The sequence below is a fragment of the Strix uralensis genome, chromosome 22 (genome assembly GCF_047716275.1).
Source record: "Strix uralensis isolate ZFMK-TIS-50842 chromosome 22, bStrUra1, whole genome shotgun sequence".
NCBI lineage: Eukaryota > Metazoa > Chordata > Aves > Strigiformes > Strigidae > Strix > Strix uralensis.
Window position 1 is genome coordinate 6,021,183 of NC_133993.1, and position 21,490 is coordinate 6,042,672.

The 21,490-nt window shown below is 45.5% G+C and overlaps 1 protein-coding gene across 1 annotated transcript; it reads left to right on the forward strand.

Annotated features, from left to right (window-relative positions):
• The first annotated feature begins 744 nt into the window (after window positions 1–744).
• On the forward strand, window positions 745–19,689 carry MEIOC (meiosis specific with coiled-coil domain). The gene is made up of 13 exons (XM_074891968.1): window positions 745–768; window positions 885–1,020; window positions 2,153–2,228; window positions 2,744–2,830; window positions 2,893–3,119; window positions 3,317–3,777; window positions 5,047–5,172; window positions 6,415–6,572; window positions 6,692–6,796; window positions 8,289–10,146; window positions 11,768–11,902; window positions 15,714–15,894; window positions 19,464–19,689. Exons 1-13 carry the CDS (start codon window positions 745–747, stop codon window positions 19,685–19,687), a joined length of 3,798 nt encoding a protein of 1,265 aa, XP_074748069.1. The 3' UTR covers window positions 19,688–19,689.
• The last annotated feature ends 1,801 nt before the right edge of the window (window positions 19,690–21,490 follow it).

A 21,490-nucleotide genomic window follows, 5' to 3' on the forward strand; every position in this document is an offset into this window, starting at 1 on the left:
GGGGCGAGCCGCCGGTCTCACGGCGGGCGGGCGCGGGGCTGCTGCGCTCTGCGGTATCGCGGCCTCCGGTACCGGCGGCCTCACGGCGGCCCTCGGGCCCGCAGAGCCGCCCTCGGGCGGGCTGGGGGCGCTGCGTGCGCCCCGGCCTGGGAGCAGGATGGGTCGGGCTTTGCCCTGGGGCGTCCGGCAGGGCCGCGGCCCGGTGCGCTGTGGGCGGCCGGCCTGGGCCGAGCCCTGCGGTGGGGACAGGCCGCCAGGCAGAGCCCCCGCCGGCAGCATCGGCAGGGGCCTCCCGGGGCTGGGAGACCCCTCACAGCTCTGGGCCCCCGCGCAGGGGAGCCCTACGCCGCCGTCCGTGAGCAGACTTACCGTGCTCTGTGCAGTCGTTCAGTCTGTTGGACTGCTCCAGACAGGCACTGCCTCAGTGCAGCAGCTGCGTTAAATGGGGCGCTGTGGCCTCCTCCAACGGTACATCCAGTGGCTCACCTTTCTGAGGGGGCTTTCCGTTCAACGGCGTCTTTAGAGCTGCTACTCGGGCCTCTCGGCACATGTCAAAGCCTGGAGTCAACCCCGTCCTTTGGTAAGGAGGGATTGGGGCCTCTAAAGCCCGTTGCTGGGCCTTCACTCACGGTGTGGGTGTCTTCTGCTCAGTGCAGCTCTTGCTTCTATGTGGAGCAGCCATAGCCTGGTCCCACTTGAGCACTTACTGAATGTTTGCGGCCAGACTTATGGATATGGATCCGTATGGGGGCCTACGCTTGGGATTTGGTTGAAATAGTGCTTCACTCTTAAGAGCAACAGATCATATTGGATAAACTGTCTCTTGCTGAGAGACAAAAATAGCTTGTTCACAGAGCTGCGTCCCCCTGTGTAATGTTCTGCAGGAGAATGAAATTCCAATTACGGTCTTTGGTTTTGACTTCGCTTTGAGGGAGGAAGGTGGCAAACACTTGGACTCCAAAGCAAGGTTCAATAGCGTCTCCGCTGCCAGCCTCCACAGCCTGGAAATCAATTCGGGGAGTGAGCTTTAATGCATTAGCAACCTGTCACATCAGCTTCCTGTGCAGGGCTTTGACAACATAATAAAATATTAATGTTGATTTTAACTGCTTGTTTCTTGCCTTGAAAAGGTAGCAATGTCAGCTGTAACACAATGGGGAATGCCACGTTCATGGAAAACTAGGGGGGCCACTTTAACACAGTGGGCCAAAGCGGTCGATACTTCAGGCCACGGATGAACCTCAGTGCAGAGTATGAGTACAGGACTCGGTGGATAAAGAAATCAGGTCGATACCTAAATCTGTTGTGGGCAGATCTAAACAGTGCAGAATTTGGTTTCCCCCGGTGAGACCATGTTCCTCCTGCTTGCACAGCAGCTGAGCTGAGTTTCTCCATCTAAGTCTCTTAACAGAAATCACAGCACTGGGGAAACATCCCTGAAAATTGGTTGTTAAATACTGCAAATAACCCCTCAGCTTTGGGCAGGTTAACTGCCAGGCTGCTCTTGCTGAAGGCAATTTGCTTCCTGGCTTCTGTTACATGTGAAACTGGCTGTGAGACGGACGGGTGAACACCCACGTCAGCTAAAACAGCATTTTCCTCTGCAGTTGGTAAAGGTGTCTCGCCTGGAGGGTCATCCCTGGAGGAGGCTGCTGGTGCTGCTGCACCCCCAGCAGTGAACTCTGGCCAAATGGTACAATATGGGGGGGATTCTCACTGCTCTGAGCTTCTCAAATCTCTGCCATGTGGCCTTGAAGGAGTCTTACAGAAAAACAAATGCAGGAAATACAGCCTCTGAATTTGTAGTCGCAGGGATGGTGAGGGCAGAGTGGTTGTGCTCCCCCACCCTGCACCATTTCAAAGGGGGAAAAAAAGCAAAGCGAAGGTCACACCAGTTCCTCTTCAGATTTGGGACCAAAGAGGACCCCAGCCCACCCCCACTTGGTCCTGAGCTCCAGTCGCAACTCCTCTGCCTGGGGGGCAGGACTGCACCTCCAGGAGCTTTGGGCAGCGCTGGGGCATGTCCCAGAGCTCTGCCCCACAGCCAGCCTCTCCTGGGGACAGGGAGCGAGGGGTGAAGCAGGGGACAGCGCACACTGTGGAGCCCAGACCTTCACTGCTGACCCCTCTGCGCACCCGTGATCTCCCGGAGTGAAAGCTTCAGCTTCCAGCGGACACAACATCTGCGGCCTGAACCCCGGGGTGGGCAGGACGGCCCCGCTCCCCAGGTGGGTTTAGACAGCAAACTGGGCAGGATCCAGCCTCCCAGGCTCAGCCCACTGACCTCCCTGTGAACCTGCTGGCTGGTAGCATGCTGAAGGGAGTAAGAAGGCTGGAGGCTAGCTAGTGCTGGGAAATAAAAGAGATGTAAATAAAAAGAAATGTATGCCTCTATCGCCATGAAGTTATCTCTGTGCTGCCTTTATCCGCCCAAATAGAGATGGCAGCAAAAATGATGTCCCTAGATTCTGTAAAAATAGCTTGAGAAGTGAAAACCAAAATAGCTTGGTAACTGAAAAGCAAAATAGCTTGAGAAATGAAAACAGGAGCGTGGTTTGGTTTCAGGGCCTTTAGGTTTTCCTTAGCCCTTTTTAGTCAAAACACTGATACTCATACGCTTGGCAGAGTATCTAAACCAGCGGCAACGATGAGGATGAAACAAGGGCTGCCAACCTAGTGACCTGCTGCTTGAACTGGGCTCCCTCTTCCGTTGGGTCTCCTGTGGTTTCTCCTTCCAACCCAGCAGCTCTGGGGCTCTGGTGCACCCTCAGCCGTTGACTCCCCAGCAGCGTCTCAGCCCGGCAGGCTGGGAGCCACAGCGCAAGGCTGGGTATTGCTGTCACCGGTGACAGGTCATGGAGGTTTCCCCTTTCTCCCGTGGGTGATGCACAGGACTGCGGAGTCGTGGGGGCAGTTTGGTCCTGGGCAGGACTGTCCTAGAGCAGAGCCGGGGTGGCAGCAGATGAGGGCAGCCGCGCTGGCAGGGCCGGGGGTGGCAGGGCCTGAGGGGGTGATAGAGCCTGAGGGGGTGGCAGCGCCCAGGGCTGCCTCAGGCCCTGCCCTGACACAGCAGCCGGGTCGGCGCCTGGCCCGCGGCAGCTGGGCCGCTCTCAGGGGAGGTGCCGGGGCAGCGCTCGGCGCGGAGGGCCCTCTCGGGGCGGTCCCGGTCCCGGTCCCGGTCCGGGGTTGCGGTGGGAAGGGCCGAGGCAGCTCCGAGGACGGCGGCGCTGTCTCCCGGTGAACAACGGCTCCGCGGCCCCTCATTGGCGGGAGGGGCGAGCGAGGTGATTTTTTATTGGCTGGGTGTTGCGGACAGGGGCCAATCGCAATAGAGCTCTGTTACCGTGCTCCGGGCGGGCGCCCCCGGAGTTTAATAACCGCGTGGAGAAGGGCGAGAGTCACGCGGCGCGGGGAGGCTCGAGGCAGCCGCTCGGCTCCTCATTGGCCGGAGGGCTCCGGGCTTGGCCAATCCCCGCAGCGCGCGGGGCGGGCCGGCGGTTGGGCCGGCGCGAGGCTAACGGCCGCCTGTCGCCTCAGGCGCCCCGCCATGGCCGCGCGCGGGTGGCGCGGCCGCGCTCGCTGCCGGTAGCCGCCGCCGACCCGGGGGTTGCCCATGGAGGTGAGGGACGGGGCCGCGCCACGGGCTGGGGAGAGGCTGGGCGGTGCAGTTCGTCCTGTCAGAAGCCCAGCGGTCGGTTGGAGCTGTCCCGGGCTCGGGCTTCTCAGTGCGGCAGCGCCCGCCTGTGTGGGGCCGTCTGGACCTGGGCCTGGCCTGTGGTAACGGGTGATGTGAAACTGAGCTCGAAGGTGTCAGGAAAACCCTTTTCAGTGTCCTGAAAAAGTTCCATTTGGGAAAAATATGAGCATCTGTGTTTTGGTGGGTGTGGGGGGTGTCACAGATTTGTACCAGCTCACTGTACCTGTACATTTGTTTATTTGTTGAGCTCACAAATTGTGTAAGTGCTAGGTGTCCTTACTGAACAGGGAGACAACTACAGAGAAAGCGTGCTGTAATTAGTATAAGCAGTGGAGCTGTGCTCCACACCAATTCTGACTTTGCTTGTACACATATTTGTCAAATGTGTCTTAGAAAAACAGCGTGTTAATACATTGGTGTAACTGTGGCGTAAGCTAGAAGGAAGCTGTGTACGTTAGATGTGGAGTCTGTTTTCATCAGATACAGAACATTTCTTTTAGAGAGGAGTACTCATTCAGAAAGCTTTCGGAACGCTAGTCCTGTGAAACTTGAACTTTTTCTGAATGTAATAAATGTTTCAAATGAGCAGCTATGGTAATATTTTAAATATTATGCAAATAGCTTCGGGGTTTTTATTTGTGAGCTAAAGGGGTTTTAGCTAGTCAGTTTTATTTTAACTATAAATTTCCTTGTGTACCTCACCTGAGGAAGGGAAGGCGCCTAACGTTTTGTTTTCAGTCCTTGTTCCTACTGGCCAGCCATTTCTGAGCACTTCCAGGTCGATGATGGGGAGAGGGGTGGTTTTGAGGTGGAAGTTGTTTCTCCCATAGTTACAGAATGGGACAGATTTCCACCGTAGCTCCCAGGGTGTGTATTACAGCAAAATTCTAGCTCCTGAAACCTGAAAATGCACATACATGCATTCATGTAATGTAAATGATATAATAGAAACAGTGATGAAAAGACAAGGGGTGTGTAGTGATGCACAGAAGGCTAAATGGTGAGAGGGATGATAATTCTCCTGCAGCTGCTGTTCTGTGGTGGTTCAGCCCTTCAGAAGCTCAGCTAATGTACATGGAGAGAATGCAGGTTTCCTCTTAATCTGCACTCCTCCGTCTGTAAACAACAGGTGAATTTCTTGTGCTTTGCTGGGTTAAGGTTTTCTCTAAGGGTAAATGTGAAAGTGTTCTAACATCAGTATGTACAACTAGTTCCTTGAAAACTCAGATGGAGAGAATCCACAGGTAAATTAAAGTGCTAAAGAAGTTAATGTTGGTATGAAATCTACAACTCTCAGGTCTATGTGTAATTATGTCCTTTGATGGCTCTTTTTTCCTTGTCTTGTATAGCCTAAAGTTGCATTCAGAGGTGGCAGTCGCTGCTGGAGTAGCGCAGAAGCCGGCGGGAGGCTGACAGACATATTCAGTAGCATAATGACAGGCTCTGGCTCACTGTATGGTTGCTACAAATCACAGGTTCAGTTGATTATAAATGAATTTTTTATATCTGTAAGAGTTTGGGTTGCTTGTAAACAAAATGGTCAAAAAATATTTCTAATACAGTTGCTTATAGTGGTGAACATAAATCACCATGTTTGATTTATTCATAATAAATCTCCATCGTATTAATGTTCATCAGAAAGGACAGTGGCTTTTTTTAATACAGTCGCAGGTGAAGCAATATGTGGTACTTAGTAAAATAGTATTTCATTGTGTTCTTTGTTCTTCTGTTAGCATAAACAATTGTAGACAAAGCAAGGAGCAAATGACTATTTTTAGGAAAACTGCAAAGTCGGTAAGAAGGAGAAGCTTGGGTATTTCTATGGCATACCACAGACAGAGTCCAAACATTCACATACACCTGCCTGTTGAGCAGGGGGTTCTTAGTCTGACCAGTAGAAAATGCCATGTCAGTTTAGTACATCAGGTATCTCTTTTCACTTTTGCCTTTCATAGCCATAAACTGTCACCGAGGTAAAAGACTCGAATGAAAACTCATTCCCAATACCTTCAAGAACAGACCTGTTACTTGCTCTATCCAAGACTTGTGTGGCTTTGTTCTTCTGTGTCCTTCAGTCCAGCAGCTGGGCATCTTTTTTTGCTTACAGAAGTATTTTACAGACATGGGGAACTGAGACGTGAAGTAGAGACACCTGTCCATAGTTAGGCAGAAAGCCTTACTGGGAATAAAACCTGGTTTTGTGTGTTGCTTTCTGTAGCTGCTGGATGACTTTGCTCCATAAAGGAGCACATCATGTATCTTTAACATTCAACCTTGTGAAAACACCATTAATTTTTTCATTTACTAAAAGCTGAGAAAGCATATCATGTGTAAACCAAACAAGCAATGGCTCCTTTTCACTTAAACTGGGTAGAAGGCCTTTTGTCTGGAAAATAATTGGTTGTAAGTCAGTAGCTTAAATAACCTGTAATGATTGGGAGGAAGGGGATGTCTCCTGACTCCTGTCGGTGATCATCTGTTACAAACTAGTGCAGATGTTTTAGGCTAACGTGGCCTGAAATTTTTACTCCAGTGCACTGGGCAGTAGTCGCCAGCAGAAGTTACCTGTAGCATCACGTCAAAAGTATGTGGCTTGCTTGCTTCTCGTGCTCTGGTTACTCTGAGGGGGAACTCAGTTACAACCATGTAGAATGATGAAATGACAATTTGATGTGTTTAATATTAAAATCACTGCTTTTATTGTACATAAAATGCAGAATGAAGAAAATGTAGAGCTATCTCAGACCTACAGTTCTGCCCTTTCAACATCAGACTACTCTGCACCTGTGGACTCTTCCCTTTTATATACACCATGGTCTACGTATGGAGATGATACTAAGCAGCCTGCTGCTTCTCAGATTAATATGAAATCCAGGTAGTCGTCTTTGACAGAGAATGTGTGTGTTGAAGGAGATGGATTATATTTTTTTGCTTAACTTAACAACATATTTTGAGTGAAGTGATTGTTTTAACTAATATGCAATCCATTTTCAGGATTCAGCCTGAACAGAATGATTACGGCAGTGAAACAGATTTATATGGACTGGTGTCTAACATCTTGGAAGAACAAGATAAATCGCAGCCATATTGCGCTGAGGGGTGAGTGTGTTGCCATGCAGGCACTGCTGGCGTTCTCTTCCTCTGACAAAGACTTCCCTCACCCATCTCAGTGTCTGTGTTCTGTTAGTCATCTTCCTTTGCATCTGCTGCTGGCAAGTCCTCGTGCTCTTTATGCTTTCCCTTCCTTCCCCCTACTCTTCTAATATTTTGCTTCTGATACTTGAAAGCTTTTCTCTAGGTACTCAAATTACATGGTAGCTTCTGGCTTTCTGGTATTTGCAAAACTTTTTAATTGGCATTTTTAAAATTAGTCCTTAACAAGCATTGTGGAAATGGTGTATTAAAATAAATCTCCTTTAATATATGCCTTGGCCTGGGGTTTTTTTAGATCAAGATTGAATTCAGACTTTAGGTTTCTTTCGTAATTAATTTCAATTCACAGAAAGAATATACAAAACATGAAATCATACTCTTTCACACTTTCCTGAACTGGCAGGAGAGAAGAATTCCATGCAAAATTAATGTTTCTTGATGTGAGTGCCACCTAAGCAATATTTACATATCTAAATGTCAGATTTAGTATGCCTATATTCTAGCACCAGAAGAAACTGTTAGATAGTCATCATAACTTGTCACAGAAGGATCCCCGAGACACCTTGAGAGTTCACTGTCTTTTGCTCGAATCCAAGTATTCTAGGTCTGAGGAATGAGACAGGGAACCCAGTTCCCAAGGTTCCCAAGCCAGGCACCACTCTTCCTTTCCGTCTTCCCAAACAATTCCACTGATTTCCACATGTGTGCTGAGTTCTGTGCTTGAAGTGAGGGAAAACTTTAGAGAGAGTTTTGATCAAGAGAGAGTTTACTAATTCCTTTGCTTCAGACAGTGAAGGTTGGATTTCTGTTTTCAGTGCTGCCAAACTTGGCAGTGACTGTAATGACTTCCAGGCACAATTCCATTGCTTACTTAGTCTGATTACAGTTTTCCTTGACAGTCGGTGACCGATTGTCCTGTGTTAATTCATGGTAATTAGTGAAAGGAAAGGAAGTGTGCTGAGATGCTTTTTCTTGATGTACCTTCAGGAAGCAGTGTAAAACACAGGCGATTCTGAAGCAGGATGATACAGAGAAGCGTTTTGTCTGGAGTGCTAGGATGTGGCTTTGAAAGGTTGTGGGTAGTTTTGGCAGTATGGTTATCTTAACTTGTTACTTAGCCAGAAGTATTTTGGTGGTGGTGGATAGTAAATCTCTTGACAGGATCGACTGACCATAACTTGGTATGTGCATATCGCTTGCAGCTTGAAGGCACCGTGCGTAGCTCCTAAGGTATATGGGTGGGTTTAGACAAGACAGAATCCATTTTCTCATCTAGTTAAGGAGATGCAGTAGTGGGTAGAAGTTGGACTAAGACATCTTTGAATCAATCGAGAGAAATGATTAGGGAAGAATGGGGTTCTTAAACCTTTTTCTGCATTTGGGAATGGAAGAGGAGCACCAAGAGAAGAATCTAACCATGTGTTTCTTGTTTTCCAAGGAGCTGCACTTCCAGCTTGAAGTCAGTATGGCCCATGAATGCAGCCAGAATCGTAGACCAGCATGACCTGTTGCCAGAAACTAAAAGACCAGTTGTTGGAGCTGTATCACAACAGGGTTTTTATAGCAGTGAATCTGTATCTGCTGCCGAAAAACAGTACTTGCAAAGTGGTAATTTTGCATCACAGCAAAAAATAGATGAATGTTATTGTGGGTTTACTGACATAGACCTTGAAGAGCAGTGCTTATACCCTTCTAGGAACGATCACGGCAACTGTTACAACATTCAGACTAATGAGAATATTAAGACAACACCTGTATATCAGAACTATCCATACATAAAAAACACCTTTACACCCCAAGTTGGGCATTCAGAAGTATTCAAAGACTGGGGAGCCGATGCTTATGCTCACAGAAGGGAGAAGGCATGTCTCAAAGGAGCAGACACGCAGTGGCACCAAAAGCGGGCAGAAACGTTTCTTCCACAGTTGCACAGATATAATGAAAACCCAGATTATAGTAGATACACTGAATATTCTCATGCTAGTAAAGCAAAGCCTAACAAGAGTACCAACTGTAACCTCCAAGAAAATAAGTTAGTAAATGGAACCACTGAGGCACCACCTCTGGACGCAGAACCCTATAGTAGATTATTTCAAGTTAAATCAGGGACTCAGAAGAAAATAGAAGATAGAATTTCAGATCAGCAAAACTTTACATTTCCCAAGGCTGTAGAATTTCTATCAGAAAAACAATTTGCAAATGAAGCTTCGTTCTGCACTGATTTTGGGCAAAAATTTGAATATGGACTAAAGTCTTCTGCTGCTTGTCCAGCGAATAGTGACTGTGCAAATGGTGTAGAAAAGCAGCAGTTTTCCAAGTCTGATCTTCAGAATTCTGAATTCTGTAAGTCACTTCCACTGTTACCAAACACAACAAACCCTTCAGCAGGTGCTAATGTGAGGCCAGCTTGGATGAATGTTCAAACTAAAGCCACTGCTTCTGTCCCATTTCAGAATCCAAGTCCTTTGTTGAAAGTGAATAATCATTTACCTGCTTTTCCAAAAAGTTCTAGTCATTTTAATGATTTTTTTCAGGTACCATCTTCAAATTTCCCTTTAAATAGTAATTTATTTCACAAGTACTGTCAAGATAATCCTTCATTTTTTTCAAGTCTTGATTTTGGTTATAACACTGCAGAACGAGCTCGGAGTGCTGCTTGCATGGAGGCACTACTTAGGAATGGAGAAGAAAATCTCATTGAGTATTTAAGTGAAAAGAAATTAAAGCAGCCAAACAGATTCTGTGACAATTATTCAGCTCAGCAGTTTGGGATCATTGAAAATATGAACAAACACCATTTCCGCTTGAAGCCACAGAGTCAACATTATGATCTGGAAGGACAAATACATGCAGAGGAGTTGCTGCAGAACATGTACCAAGATTTAATGGAGTCTCAGGGTCAGTTTAATCTCAGGCAGGGAAACAGAGACAATAACACCATCAATCCTGTGACTCGCCTGCAGGCTCCAAGCTTTTCCAACAGTTGCATGATGGGCGACTTTAGACCCAATAAGCAGCTGGGTTCAAGTGCATTCCCCTTGAGATCAGGTCGCCTTGTTGGCCATTCCATTGTTCCCCCGATGGAGCCTCACAACTTGTTCTCCCACGATGATTTGAAACGCTTCTACCCTTATTTTAATGATAAGATATATGGTGACAGTGCTTTTTCTAGTTTTGTACCAGCATTTGGATTTCAGAAGCGAGTTAAAACCCATAGTGGGCCTGCCAGCGAACTTCATGTTAGGCTGGAAGAATGTTATGAACAGTGGAGAGCTTTGGAGAAAGAAAGAAAGAAGGTAAAAAAATAAAAATAATATGCCATATCACTGATTTGATTTAGATCTCGTACTACTCAGGCCAGGTAGTTATGAGTTGAAATGCTTAATGGGACTTCAAAGTTAAAAGAGTTTGCTTCCCTGTGTATTTGGACTGAAAACAAGTTTTGAAGGTTTGTAGCCTGGTTGGGAGCATAATGAATGTTGTATTGAATGTTGCACTTAAAGCAGGAATTCGGTGACTTTTGCAGTCTCTGGGTTGGGGTTGGGGAAGGTGTGTTGTATGACTGACAAAACCATGTTACTTTTTTTTTTTAACACAATAAATACAATGCCTCTGGAAACTTTGAAAGCAAATCCATTAATTATATGTTGAATTGGGACTAAACTTTAATCCTTTTAAGAATTAATTAAAATTCTTAGGTCCTATGCTTTTAGTTGTTAAATGAGTTCTTCTCACCTCCTGTTTCCCTGAAGTTTTAAACCAAAGATGAACGGGCTCTTTTTTTTTCCCCAGAAACAGAGGCCGAGGAAAGTCTAATATTAAAACACTGAAAGATTCAGGTAGTTCTGCATAAAGCCCTACTCAAAGCACCTGCCATTTTGGTCATCAGTGGAAGTGCTTCAGGCTCCCCTTGTTGAATGTAAAAACTGTTTTAATTTCACCGGTTTAGCTGGTACTGAAATTCAAAAAACGATCTGGAGCTGTAACTTCCTGAGAGGGAAGTTGGCCAAATGTTACCTGGGAATTGTGGGGCCAGGCCGTTTGGCTGACAGCTTCTCCCTGGAAGCTCCACCGAAAGAAACTGAACTGTGAGGGGATTAACATGGGTTTTTTGCCAAAGTGCTTCCTGACGAAAACTGGTTGTTGCTTTGAATCACGGGATTAGGGGGAGAATGAGCATGGTTTGAGGAGGGGAGGCTGGTGTCCAGGCTTCACAGAAAAGTGCAAAAGAGAGAGTTGACACATGCTGAAAAGTTGGGGGGGGGGGAGGAGGGGGAGAAAAATTAGTCTGCAGCTTTATGTGAACAACCACAAAGCAATCTAAGAAACACAATTTTAAAACAGATTTAGCTAGCTATGTATTGTTACAGGTGATCCAGACATAACAATGGGGTGAGAGGGATAGAAATTTGAAATCTTGAAGTCAGGTTTCAAAGTAATTTGCTGATGGCAAAATAAAATATGATTTCATTTTAACAAAACGAAACAAAAAAATCTGTAGTTTCTGTAGTTTGACAAAATTTAGATTAATTGATGACTTAAACAATTTTACTTTAATTTTATTGGTGAGGTCCAAATCTGTTTGCTCATTCTTTCTTGCCTTGTAATTCTGACTTGCCTCCATTTTATTTACAGGCAGAATTAGTACAGGCTGTAGTCAGAGTGTGTGAAGACATAGCACTTCTGAAACACATTATGTTGGCATAATTACTGGAGTTGAACTGCTTTGAGTAAAGCAGTTGTTTTGTCTTACCAAATGGTTAAATCCTAAATGCCTGAATCCTCATTATCTGCTTTAAAAAAAATACAAAATCCTAAGGGAAAGAAATTGTATATCTGATATTTTTTCTTGATCCTGTAATAAAGCACAGTTTGCAGCTTGCATTCTTACTGAGTTATTCTTTTGTTTTCCTGCAGACTGAATCGGCTCTTGCTAAGAATTTCCAAGGGAAAAAGGTTTCCAGCGCTAACAACACTCCAATTCCAAGGCTGGCATCAAACCCATCAAGAGTTGATCGCTTAATTGTGGATCAGCTACGTGAACAAGCCAGAGTGAGTTGTAGGACTAAAAAAAAAAATCTATTGAATTTATCAGACAGAACTTAGAGTATAGGGTAAGATATGCAAGATGATCAGAGGAGCTTTTACCAAAATAGCTTTGTGCTTAAATGTTGTGCAAGGAGTAGTATTTCAGCAGTCCCTGCTAGGATTCTACCGCTCCAGGTTCACTGCTGCTGTTACCAGGGAACCCGCTGAGCGCTGAGGCTCACGTTTACATCCGTACGTGCCAGGAGGAATGTGGTTTCTAGTACAAGAGTGTGCGTGAGATGCCTGAATCCAGTCATCTAGCCGAACTGCTCGCACAGCTCTAGATGTGCCTGCATTTTGAGCTGTTTCGAGCAGCTCAGCAGAGAAGTAGTCATTGTAGACACTGCATTAGAGGAGGTATTTGTGGGGAAAAAAAGCAAGTTTGTTTAATGTTTGTAAGACTTTGATACATATTTGCTTGAGAGTCTTGTATTTTTTTAATGCAGAATGGTTATTTGATGCAACTTCAGCCTGAATTTCTACGTTACTAGTTTGCTGCTTAAACCAAACAGCCATAACCTGTAGGACAAGTGTGACTGGTGTCTTTTGAGCTGCCTGTAGCTCTGTGGCCAAACGATGGTGCCAGTGTGCAGTATCGTGCTGCTTTGTGAGGCGGCAGCCTGCGCAGAAGTCTGCAAGGGAGACTAGAGGGAGGAGGCGAGCACAGGCAGAGCTGATCTGAGCTGCCAGCGGAATAGCGAGGGTCTGATCTGGCTCTTCGGAGGCTGAGGGGCCCGAGCCAGGATGCTCCTGCTGCAGGAGGAGAAGTGTGGGCCGAAAGTGCCGAGCCGAAGCCTGCCCCGGTGAGGGGGTGTGGGACTAAAGGCAGCAGCTGTTGTGAGAAATGCTGGTTCTTGGAGCAGCCAGTGCTGCTGAGCTCAGCGGCTCCCACGGCAGTGGGGGGGAGAAGCAGTCTTTCCTACCGGTCTCACCCAGGTGAAATAAACCGTGGAGCCACGTCTGCTTAGTGCCTACTGAAATCCATCTTGTGCAACTGCCTGGTTTTGTTCATACAGCTGAGTAGAGAGCATAGTGAAAGATGTGTTGATGGGCTTAGTGTACACTTTTAAAACTACTGTTCTCTGAACTCCAGAATAATAGTCTTGGGAAGTTTCCACTTTCAAAAGGCTTGCCTGTCCTTGTCCTAGTACTTTAAAACTGCATCTAAAAAAGGACTTAATCCTTTTAGCCATTTGAGCTAAACTTTAGGGTACAGAACCTCAGACACTTGCTAGGCAGTCACAGAAAAGTAGTTTTAAGGATGCTCAAAAGCACAGTGGGGCTGTTGGATCTGGATTCTAACATCAAAAAGCTTAGTGACCGCCAAAGAGAAACACTGGTGCAAAGGTTCAAGTGGAAGTTGAGCTGGATGAATCTTGGGATTAACTCTTCATAATGTGGAGCATCTAGTTAAATCCTCTTGGTGTTCACGCACGTTGGTTTTCTTGTTTGAGACTTCCACTTGCAGTTGCTTTCAGTTCCAGAACAAAGCATAGCTGATGGAGAGGTGACAGTAGCTTCCTTCACTATGTCATCAGTAGCTATTAAAACACTTAATAGTCAAAGAACAAACTTTAAACCAGGATCTCCTCCCTGCAGACTGTATCTCGTCTGCCTTGTGTCTGGGGAGATAGAAGGTGCACAGCTGTGTTGTAACTGGAGAATGCCGCAGTCACCCCACGCTGGGCCTGGACGTTCAGCTCGTCCTGTTGAAGCTCTTCTATTCTGCACTGATAGTGATTTCTGCCAGAGAGAGCAAACAGTCACTTACTTGCAGTAGTTGAGGGTACCTATGGGCAGAAGAAAGCTTTATAGTTCCTGCTCCAAACACAGTGTTTTGTGAACAAACCTGGGCCTGAAACATCAGCTCTTACCCCTGATGTGTCCTCACTTCTAGGCTGCGGGGCCCGCGGCTCTGCTGGCTGTTTGGCTGGGACCCTGCGCTCCAGCACTCAGCCTCAGGTGATGGTTCCTGCTTGTCCCAGTGAAGGATCTGAACTACTCAGCAAGCCCTGTGACAGTCAAAAGGCATCAGTTGTGCTTTGCAAGAGAAGGGCAGGTTTAGGTAATGCCTCTGAGTCATGAGTGGAAGGAGGTGTCTCTTGGGAGTGCAGGGTGAACTTCTGAAAAGCCTGAGGGGATGGGAAGGTGAGCTTTGAGCCATCCGTGGTTCCCAGTGGGTTGCTGGGGCAGCCCAGCTTTGCTGACTTTTGTGGATTTTGCTTTTAGACACCTGGCACTTCTCCCAGGCTCAGTGTAAGGAACGCAGGCATTTAACTAACTCTCAGCCAGGGATCCCACTGGATGAGGTTGTGGTACCTGAAAACCAGGTCTTCAGAACTAAAGTCCTTTTGTGGATGTGGACATACTACTAAGACTGGGAAATAATGACTGTCAGGTTCATCTACTTTGTTTCACTTGCTTACATGATCCTACTACAGCATTCCCTAAAATCTGGCTTTATCTTCAGAAACAATTCTAGTGATTTTCAAACAATCTTACCTACTTTAGTTTCCTAGGGATTGATTCCTTAGTTGTTCATGTGAAGTTCTTCCTTCACTTTTTTTTAAACTCTCAGCTTCCTTACAAATGTCACTTTTTATGTTTATTGGTTGTTGCTGCTGTCACAGGAACTTGTGCAGTTTATTCCTACATTCCCCCTCCCTCCCCAGGCTTTTGCCAGATCTGAGGCAGAGCCTGCTCCTTCCTGAATGCTCTCCTGGGCCCTTGGCAAGGGGCGGCTGCTTGTTCTGCTGGTGTGGATGCTGCTACCAAAATAACTGTCTTGGCCAACAGCCTGCTCTGAGGATACTTGGGGCAGATTGGGCAAATCGTCTTGGTTCAAAGGCCTTTGTTAGCCACCCTTTCTTACATTTTAAAACCTCCATGCCAGTCCTTTTCCTAGGGAAGCCTACTGTTGTTCTGTTGCAAGAAAACATCAAGAACTTTGCACTGTGCCCTCTGTTTCTTACTTTTATCTGTGGATGGTCATTAATCATCAGGCTTCTTTATAGGTCATCAAGTGTAGCCACTGCCCAATGAACATTATGAATTTGGAATATTTAGTTTTATCTCTTCCTGCGGACCAGTAACCAGGTTCTTCAGTGGTCTGTGAACCATGGATTGAGGAATCGCTCACCGAGGAGAAATTCATAGCGACATGACTGTTGTAAGATGAAGGTGCAACTTTTCAATTAACTAAACAAAACTGAATTATTCTGAATGTTTGTGCTCGATATTCTCTGAACGAGGTCCTTCAGTGTTGAGTATCCGTCCTGAAAGTCAGCCTGCGCGTGTGGTTCCACAGCAGCTTTAGCCAATCCCACGCTGCCCGTTGCTTTGTGCTGGCACAGCACAGGGAGATCATCTGGGTGAAAACTGGCCAGTCTTTGTGGGATTGGTTTTCACCCAGATAAGTGCAGCAGTGCTGATGGAAGGGAGGACCACAGGAATGTACATTGTCATGGAACCCCCTCCTGTTACCTGGGTGTCTCAAAGTTGTATATATCTCTTATTAACTAGTAAGCTGCGTCCTGATACTTGGGTATTTTAGCTTTGCTGTTGCGCTGTGCACACCCAGCTATTCTAGAACTTCAGCTTTGGAGAAGAAGAAACCCTAGGTAAGAATTTAAAACTACTTCAACTATAGCTTTATGAACTGTTCTTAAAAGAAAATAATGGTTATCATTAACCTGTTCTTCCTAATCTAGTTAATTTTCATGTAAGTCTAGATGAGTATAGTTTTAACTCCTGTAACATGTAAAATGTTCATTAGGTTGTGACTTTACTGGGAAAAATGGAGCGCCTTCGCAGTTCTCCCCTTCATGCTAACATTTCTACTGCTCTTGATAAACACCTGGAGGTAATTCGTGTAGTGCAGTCACGTAGAAAAGATGAAATTGTAAATGCTTCAAATCGACAGAGGCAAGGAGCTCCCAGATGCCAAGATGACAGAGGTATAACTTATGCTTACATATTTTTAGAAGGTGGCTGAAAAATTCTACACGTATTGCAAGTCTATATAAAAAATAAGTGTAAGGGGTTTTGTGTTAAAGTTTTAATTCAGTTTTCAGTGTCTAGAGCTTTGGGAAAGGCGTATGGGGTTTAGATGATGGTTTTTAGAGGATACTAAAACTGGGTTTTAGAGATAAATGGGTTAAATCAATTTGGAGTGCATTTATTCAATTAATAAACTAGCAAGTAATGAAAAGGTAGTGGGGTTTTTTGGGATTGGAGATGATATTAAGATATTGCCTCTTTCTTTTTGCTGTCCCTCATATTCCCCTTCCCATCCCCTCTCTAGCGCTCTCTGTATTTCTGTGTAGAACTTCCTTGGTATCTCCATGCTGAATCTGTGCAAAGAGAGCAAGATGGCCTTGTGTTATGAATGGATTTCCTCTTCAAGCATGTTCTGTCATAGAGTGACATAAAATACAAATCATATTTTGGATGGATACACAAACATATATTGGTCAGAATGTTTTTATCCTTAATGGTATCCAACTGAATATTCAGCTTAATCTTTCACTAGTGCACAGGCAGTCTGGCAGATTCCCTTCTCTGAGATGTGAGTCAGAATAAATTCCTGCGGCCTGCGATGCTCTGACCTACTGCTTTGTGTTGGAAGCTTTCTTACATCTCTGAGAGCCCTCTGTTCACTTGCTGCCTTTCTTTCCAGAACTGAATTAGGTGGATTATTTTACTTCTTTGGCATGTCCAATCATGCGGTTCTGTTATTCTCAAGGTTACTTCAAAAGATACACTATAGCAATTTGTCTTTTCACCTGTTCACCATCATTCTTGTTTCTCTTTACCTTGATTGAAGATTCTGTGACTTGTTAAGATGAAGGGGGGGTTTTGGGTGTTGAAGCCTTGAAAATAATTGGCGCTGGCTTTACTTGGTGCTACTTCTTAACCAGTGAGCTCTTTGGAACTGAGTCCTCTGGGAAAGAGCTGCCAGACCTCCAGGTCTGCTCCCTGGTCCAGCTGCTTTGAGAAGAAGAGGGCTTTGTGCAGTGGGATCCACCTAGAAGGGTTGTGCTTTCCTTGTCTACCTCATCCTCCGTACTGGCTGTCTGCAGGCTGTGTTAGCCTGCTGTGGCAACTGGGGACGATTTTCCAAACAGTAGATTATTGAATGTAGTAACTGTATTTGCTGCATGTCTGGGAAAGCCTTGATGCCTGAAGCTGTGCATCGCCTCTCTTTGGCAGAGCTTTCTCCGTGTTAATAGTTTAGTTTTGTTTGAAAAGAGGTCTTCCCTGGCCCAACCCTGTTTCCACAGCACCTTTTTATTCCATCTGATCTGATATTAAGTATCTGTCTGATCAGGCAGGACCTGTCTATTGTGTCCTCTATTCCAGGAACTTTGATTTAAACAAAATTCAAACGTAAGCCACGGTTGCCTTTTCTCCCAGCTCCCCCCACTTTAGTTGGCACACAGATTTACTTCAGTGGGAAGCAGATGGATCTGAGCTGCCTCATATCAGTTGTATTCATGCACAAAGTGGATCTGAAAAATTTTGCTGTTACCCTCTGAAGTTGTGGGACCGTACGAGGTATCTGGCGGTTGTTTGTAAACGTTTTTGACCACTTAATGAAGTTCTGGAAGAAATCACAATGATCAGAAAAAGGATTTTATGGAGTGCTGTCTGTCACCCAGAACAACCATCAAGCCTTTCAGAGCTGTCTGACCATACCTCTGCTTTGAGATTGCCCAAGATTTAGTTTTCAAGATCTTTCAGAAGGATGTAGATGTTACAGATCATCTTCTGAGGGGAGAAAAGACCTTTTTAATATCTCTCAGGCCCTGCATTCAGCCAAAGACTCTTCCTTATTACTGCGGGATTTTCCCTTCTTCCCTGGGTAGTGACCCAAATGCCAACCATATCTTACAGTTTTGAGATGCACACTTACGTGAGTGTCACTTTTTTCCCAGCTTCTTCTAGGCACTCCAGGTGACACCGTTCCTGTGGTCTCTTCTTGATTCCACAGAGCTTGGTGTGGAAATTGGAAATTTGAAAATACAAGACCCAATAATCACATCCTCCCACTCTGTATTCTGTCCATTTTTTCTCTGGAGTTATCCTTCCAAACGCTACCTTCTAAAATTCTTTGGATGGCTGACACTTGTGTTGGACAAGTGGATTTTCATGGTGATTCTTCACAGTTACCCAAATAGCTTCCTGTACCACTCCTTCCAGCTGCTTTAGCAGTGGTGGTGGCAGAGGAATCAGTGGTCACTCCCTGCAGAAGGAGGGATGTCTCGGAATGTTTCACAGAAACCAGCCTGGGGAGTGAGAGCCAGGCGAGCTGGTGAAGGGGATGGTGAGGGGATGAGGTTAGGCCTTTAAATTCTGCCCTTTTCTGAGGCACCCGCAGTCCCACCAGGAGGGCATGCCTTCACCTGGAACAGTGACTCCAAGGATATTGCTTGAAGGTAGGTGCCAGCTTTTTGCAATAAAATGAAACTGCAGTTGTGCTTTACTGAGCACGGGCCCTTGGAAGAGCAGACTTTGACTTAAAGTCTTCCGCTGCTTCCAAACCCCACGGAATGGCCTCAAGTTGTGCGAGGGAAGGTTTAGACTAGATATTAGGAAGTATTTCTTTACAGAACAGGTAGTTAGGCGTTGGAATGGGCTGCCCAGGGAGGTGGTGGAGTCCCCATCCCTGGAGGGGTTCAAGAGGTGGGTTGACATAGCACTGAGGGATCTGGTGGAGTTGGGATCTGTCAGTGCTGGGTTAACGGTTGGACTGGATGATCTTCAAGGTCCTTTCCAACTGAGATGATTCTGTGATTCTGTGATTCTGGAAGCGTTTGACCAGGGATGCACACGTGCTCTTGGTGCAGCCCAGCACAGTGTGGGAACCTGCCCCAGAAGAACGTGTGAGTTCTGGCTGAAAACTCCAGGGCCTAGGAGAGGGGATTGGATTTGTTTCTCCACACATAGTCTGGAGTTAAAATCAAAGCATCATCTATGCATTCAGTCGTTGCTGTTGAATAAATGGAGCCCTGCACCACCCTACCCTTTACAGTAAAGCGGTGGGGTTTGACACGTTTGCAGAACGTGATCTGTATGCTTTAATAAAATGCCACAAATGAGTTATTCCTTCACCTGTCTTACTGACTTCTTAGGCAAGATGGGCAAAGGATCCACTTTGTGGATGTGCAGGGGTTGCTGTGAACATTCAGCAAGGAGCTCGCACAGGAAGGGGCGAGATGCCTGTAGTATGTGTGTGTACGTGGAATTCGTTCAAACCCAGAGGTGAGCGTAAGGCTTTAGATGCTCCTGGGAACAGGTGACAGCTCAGCTTATTTAACAAAATAAGTACCTAAACTCCATATACCTGCCTCTGTACAAGGGCCTAAAAATCACTACTTAGATTCAGCTTTTACAACCTTACAAAGAGACAGACGCAAAATCAGGCACTAAAAAGGGTCTAAAAAGTTTTCCTGGGTGAATTAATCCCCAACAGTGCTTGCTGATGACCTTTAATAAAGATTAAAACGCCGTTTCCTCCCTGCAGATGTGCTTGCTCTTGCTTTGGCAATTAAAGAGATGAGCGTAGCAACACGTAAAGCACGTACAACTCTCTGGTGCGCGCTCCAGATGACCTTACCGAAGTGGTTAGCTGGAAAACTGGATCCAGAGAAAGCTCTTCGGGAGACGGTGCAACCTGAAGAAAAAGTGTGTGGAAATACCAACAGCTGCGGCATCCTAAATCAGAGGGCTGAAGTAAGCAAGCACTAATACCAGTTGCATGCAGAAATACACTCCACTGTGTGCATGTGTGAGAGGTGATACACTAATTCTTTTTAATTATTTGTCACGTTTGAACTACTAATATTCATATTTAAAGCTGTGTCTTGACAAGAAGTTGAATTTGCTTTCAGGGCTCTCAGGTTCTTCTTAAACCATTAACATGACAGGCAGCACCAGAATATTGTAAAGCCAAACTGGTGAATGTTAACTTAATTAATTAGTCTGATTATTTTTTAACAGCCAAGATGTTATTTAACTTCTGCAGGTGAACCCTGGTGTACAACTGTTCCGATAACTTCTTTTAGATTTGCTTTAAGAAATAGGTTTTAAAATAATGATTCCTGAAGACTGTAGTTTAATGGAGTGTCCAGTCAGTATCAGATAAGGTTGTGATGTAAAAATACTTTCCTTATTAAACTAAAACCTGGAAACAGGAGGAAAAAATGCTAAGAATACCCAATATTCATGTAAAATTAAATATTTGAAATATATTTATGAATTTGAGATTTTAAAATGTAAGTTTATGAAAGGAGATGCACCAGGTTCTACTAAATTACTGGTATGACAAAATTGCTGCTGTGAAACCATGCAACTTAGTCAATGCGTTCAAATCATTTGGGCATGCTCTTGGGAAAAAAAAAGAACCTTTGTTTTAAAGTATTTAAACATAATGAAAATATGACCCGTGCACAGGATGATCGTACACACACAAAGCTGTGCAGCAGCTGAAATAATGAGTATTGGTTTTAACACCTTAACTTTAAAATTGGAAGAGGTATCACAAAGTTCTGCAATTTAGGTTACCCTTTCACTAGTTTGGTTTGAAATTTGGTTGTCATATTTTAGACTTATTAGTTTACCTCTGCATTTTTGACAGCTATTAATACTTGGTGTTCATCTGCATATCTTAATCTGTACGGAATAGAAGTAACTTATTCATGGATATGAAATGTTGGTATTATGTGGCTCAGGAGATACGGGGTTTTAACACTTCTAGCATCGCGTTTATAATGTGTGGATTAAATTTATTCAGCTGTCCTTGCCTAGATACCCTGATATTTTAAATGTCTCTGTTCTTCCTACTTCTGGAAATCCCGATACGCAAAAGGTGTGATCACACCACATAAATTGTCAATAGATGATGTGAGAGCGAAGCCAAATGGGAATGCAGCAGGAAGCGGAGTAGCTGCTTTGATCCCTGCAACGCCCAAAAGCACTGCCCGGTTATGGGGCAGGAGAACAAAGCACGTCTTCGTGGCACAAGTCACTGCATTGAGCTTTGTTGAGTTTAACCCAGGATACGTTGATGTTAAGAGCAATACTGTACTGACTTCAGTCTGTCTGGTAAGAAATAAATTAGCTTTTGTTGAAGAGCATTTGTTCTGCGCTTGTCTTCGTAGCCTCAGCTCCTAGAACTTGATCCGGTAACGGGGATTGTAATTTCCAGTTAGTCGTTGAAGTACGTTAAGAGGTACCAGGCAGGGGTGATACTGAAATTACTCTCTTGTAGGGAGAAACAATGGTAACGTTCGACAAACCCAGGGAAAATTGTATCAGTGCAGTGAAGCCGAAGTGGTGGATTTTTTCTCCCCGTTAGTTACAGGCTCTGTGCTTGCGCAATGGTTCCGGTATCTGCGCTGGAGCTCTGAGGGGTCCGGCCGGTCCCTGCTCCATCGGCCCCTCGCTGTTGATGTCAGGACCCTGCATATCCTGAGCACCAGCCGAGCCCAGCGCCCCGGGACCAGGGGGACTCACGGCTGGGGGGCAGCTGAACCCCTTGGGTGCCGTGGG

What these genes read in the sequence shown, in the direction of transcription:
- MEIOC (XM_074891968.1), top strand. Translation starts at nt 745, where the DNA reads ATGGGGGCCTACGCTTGGGATTTG. An exon ending in GGACCTGGGCCTGGCCTGTG is followed by an intron (nt 3,778 to 5,046) that starts GTAACGGGTGAT and finishes TGTCTTGTATAG; the next exon opens with CCTAAAGTTGCATTCAGAGG. An exon ending in TGGAGAAAGAAAGAAAGAAG is followed by an intron (nt 10,147 to 11,767) that starts GTAAAAAAATAA and finishes GTTTTCCTGCAG; the next exon opens with ACTGAATCGGCTCTTGCTAA.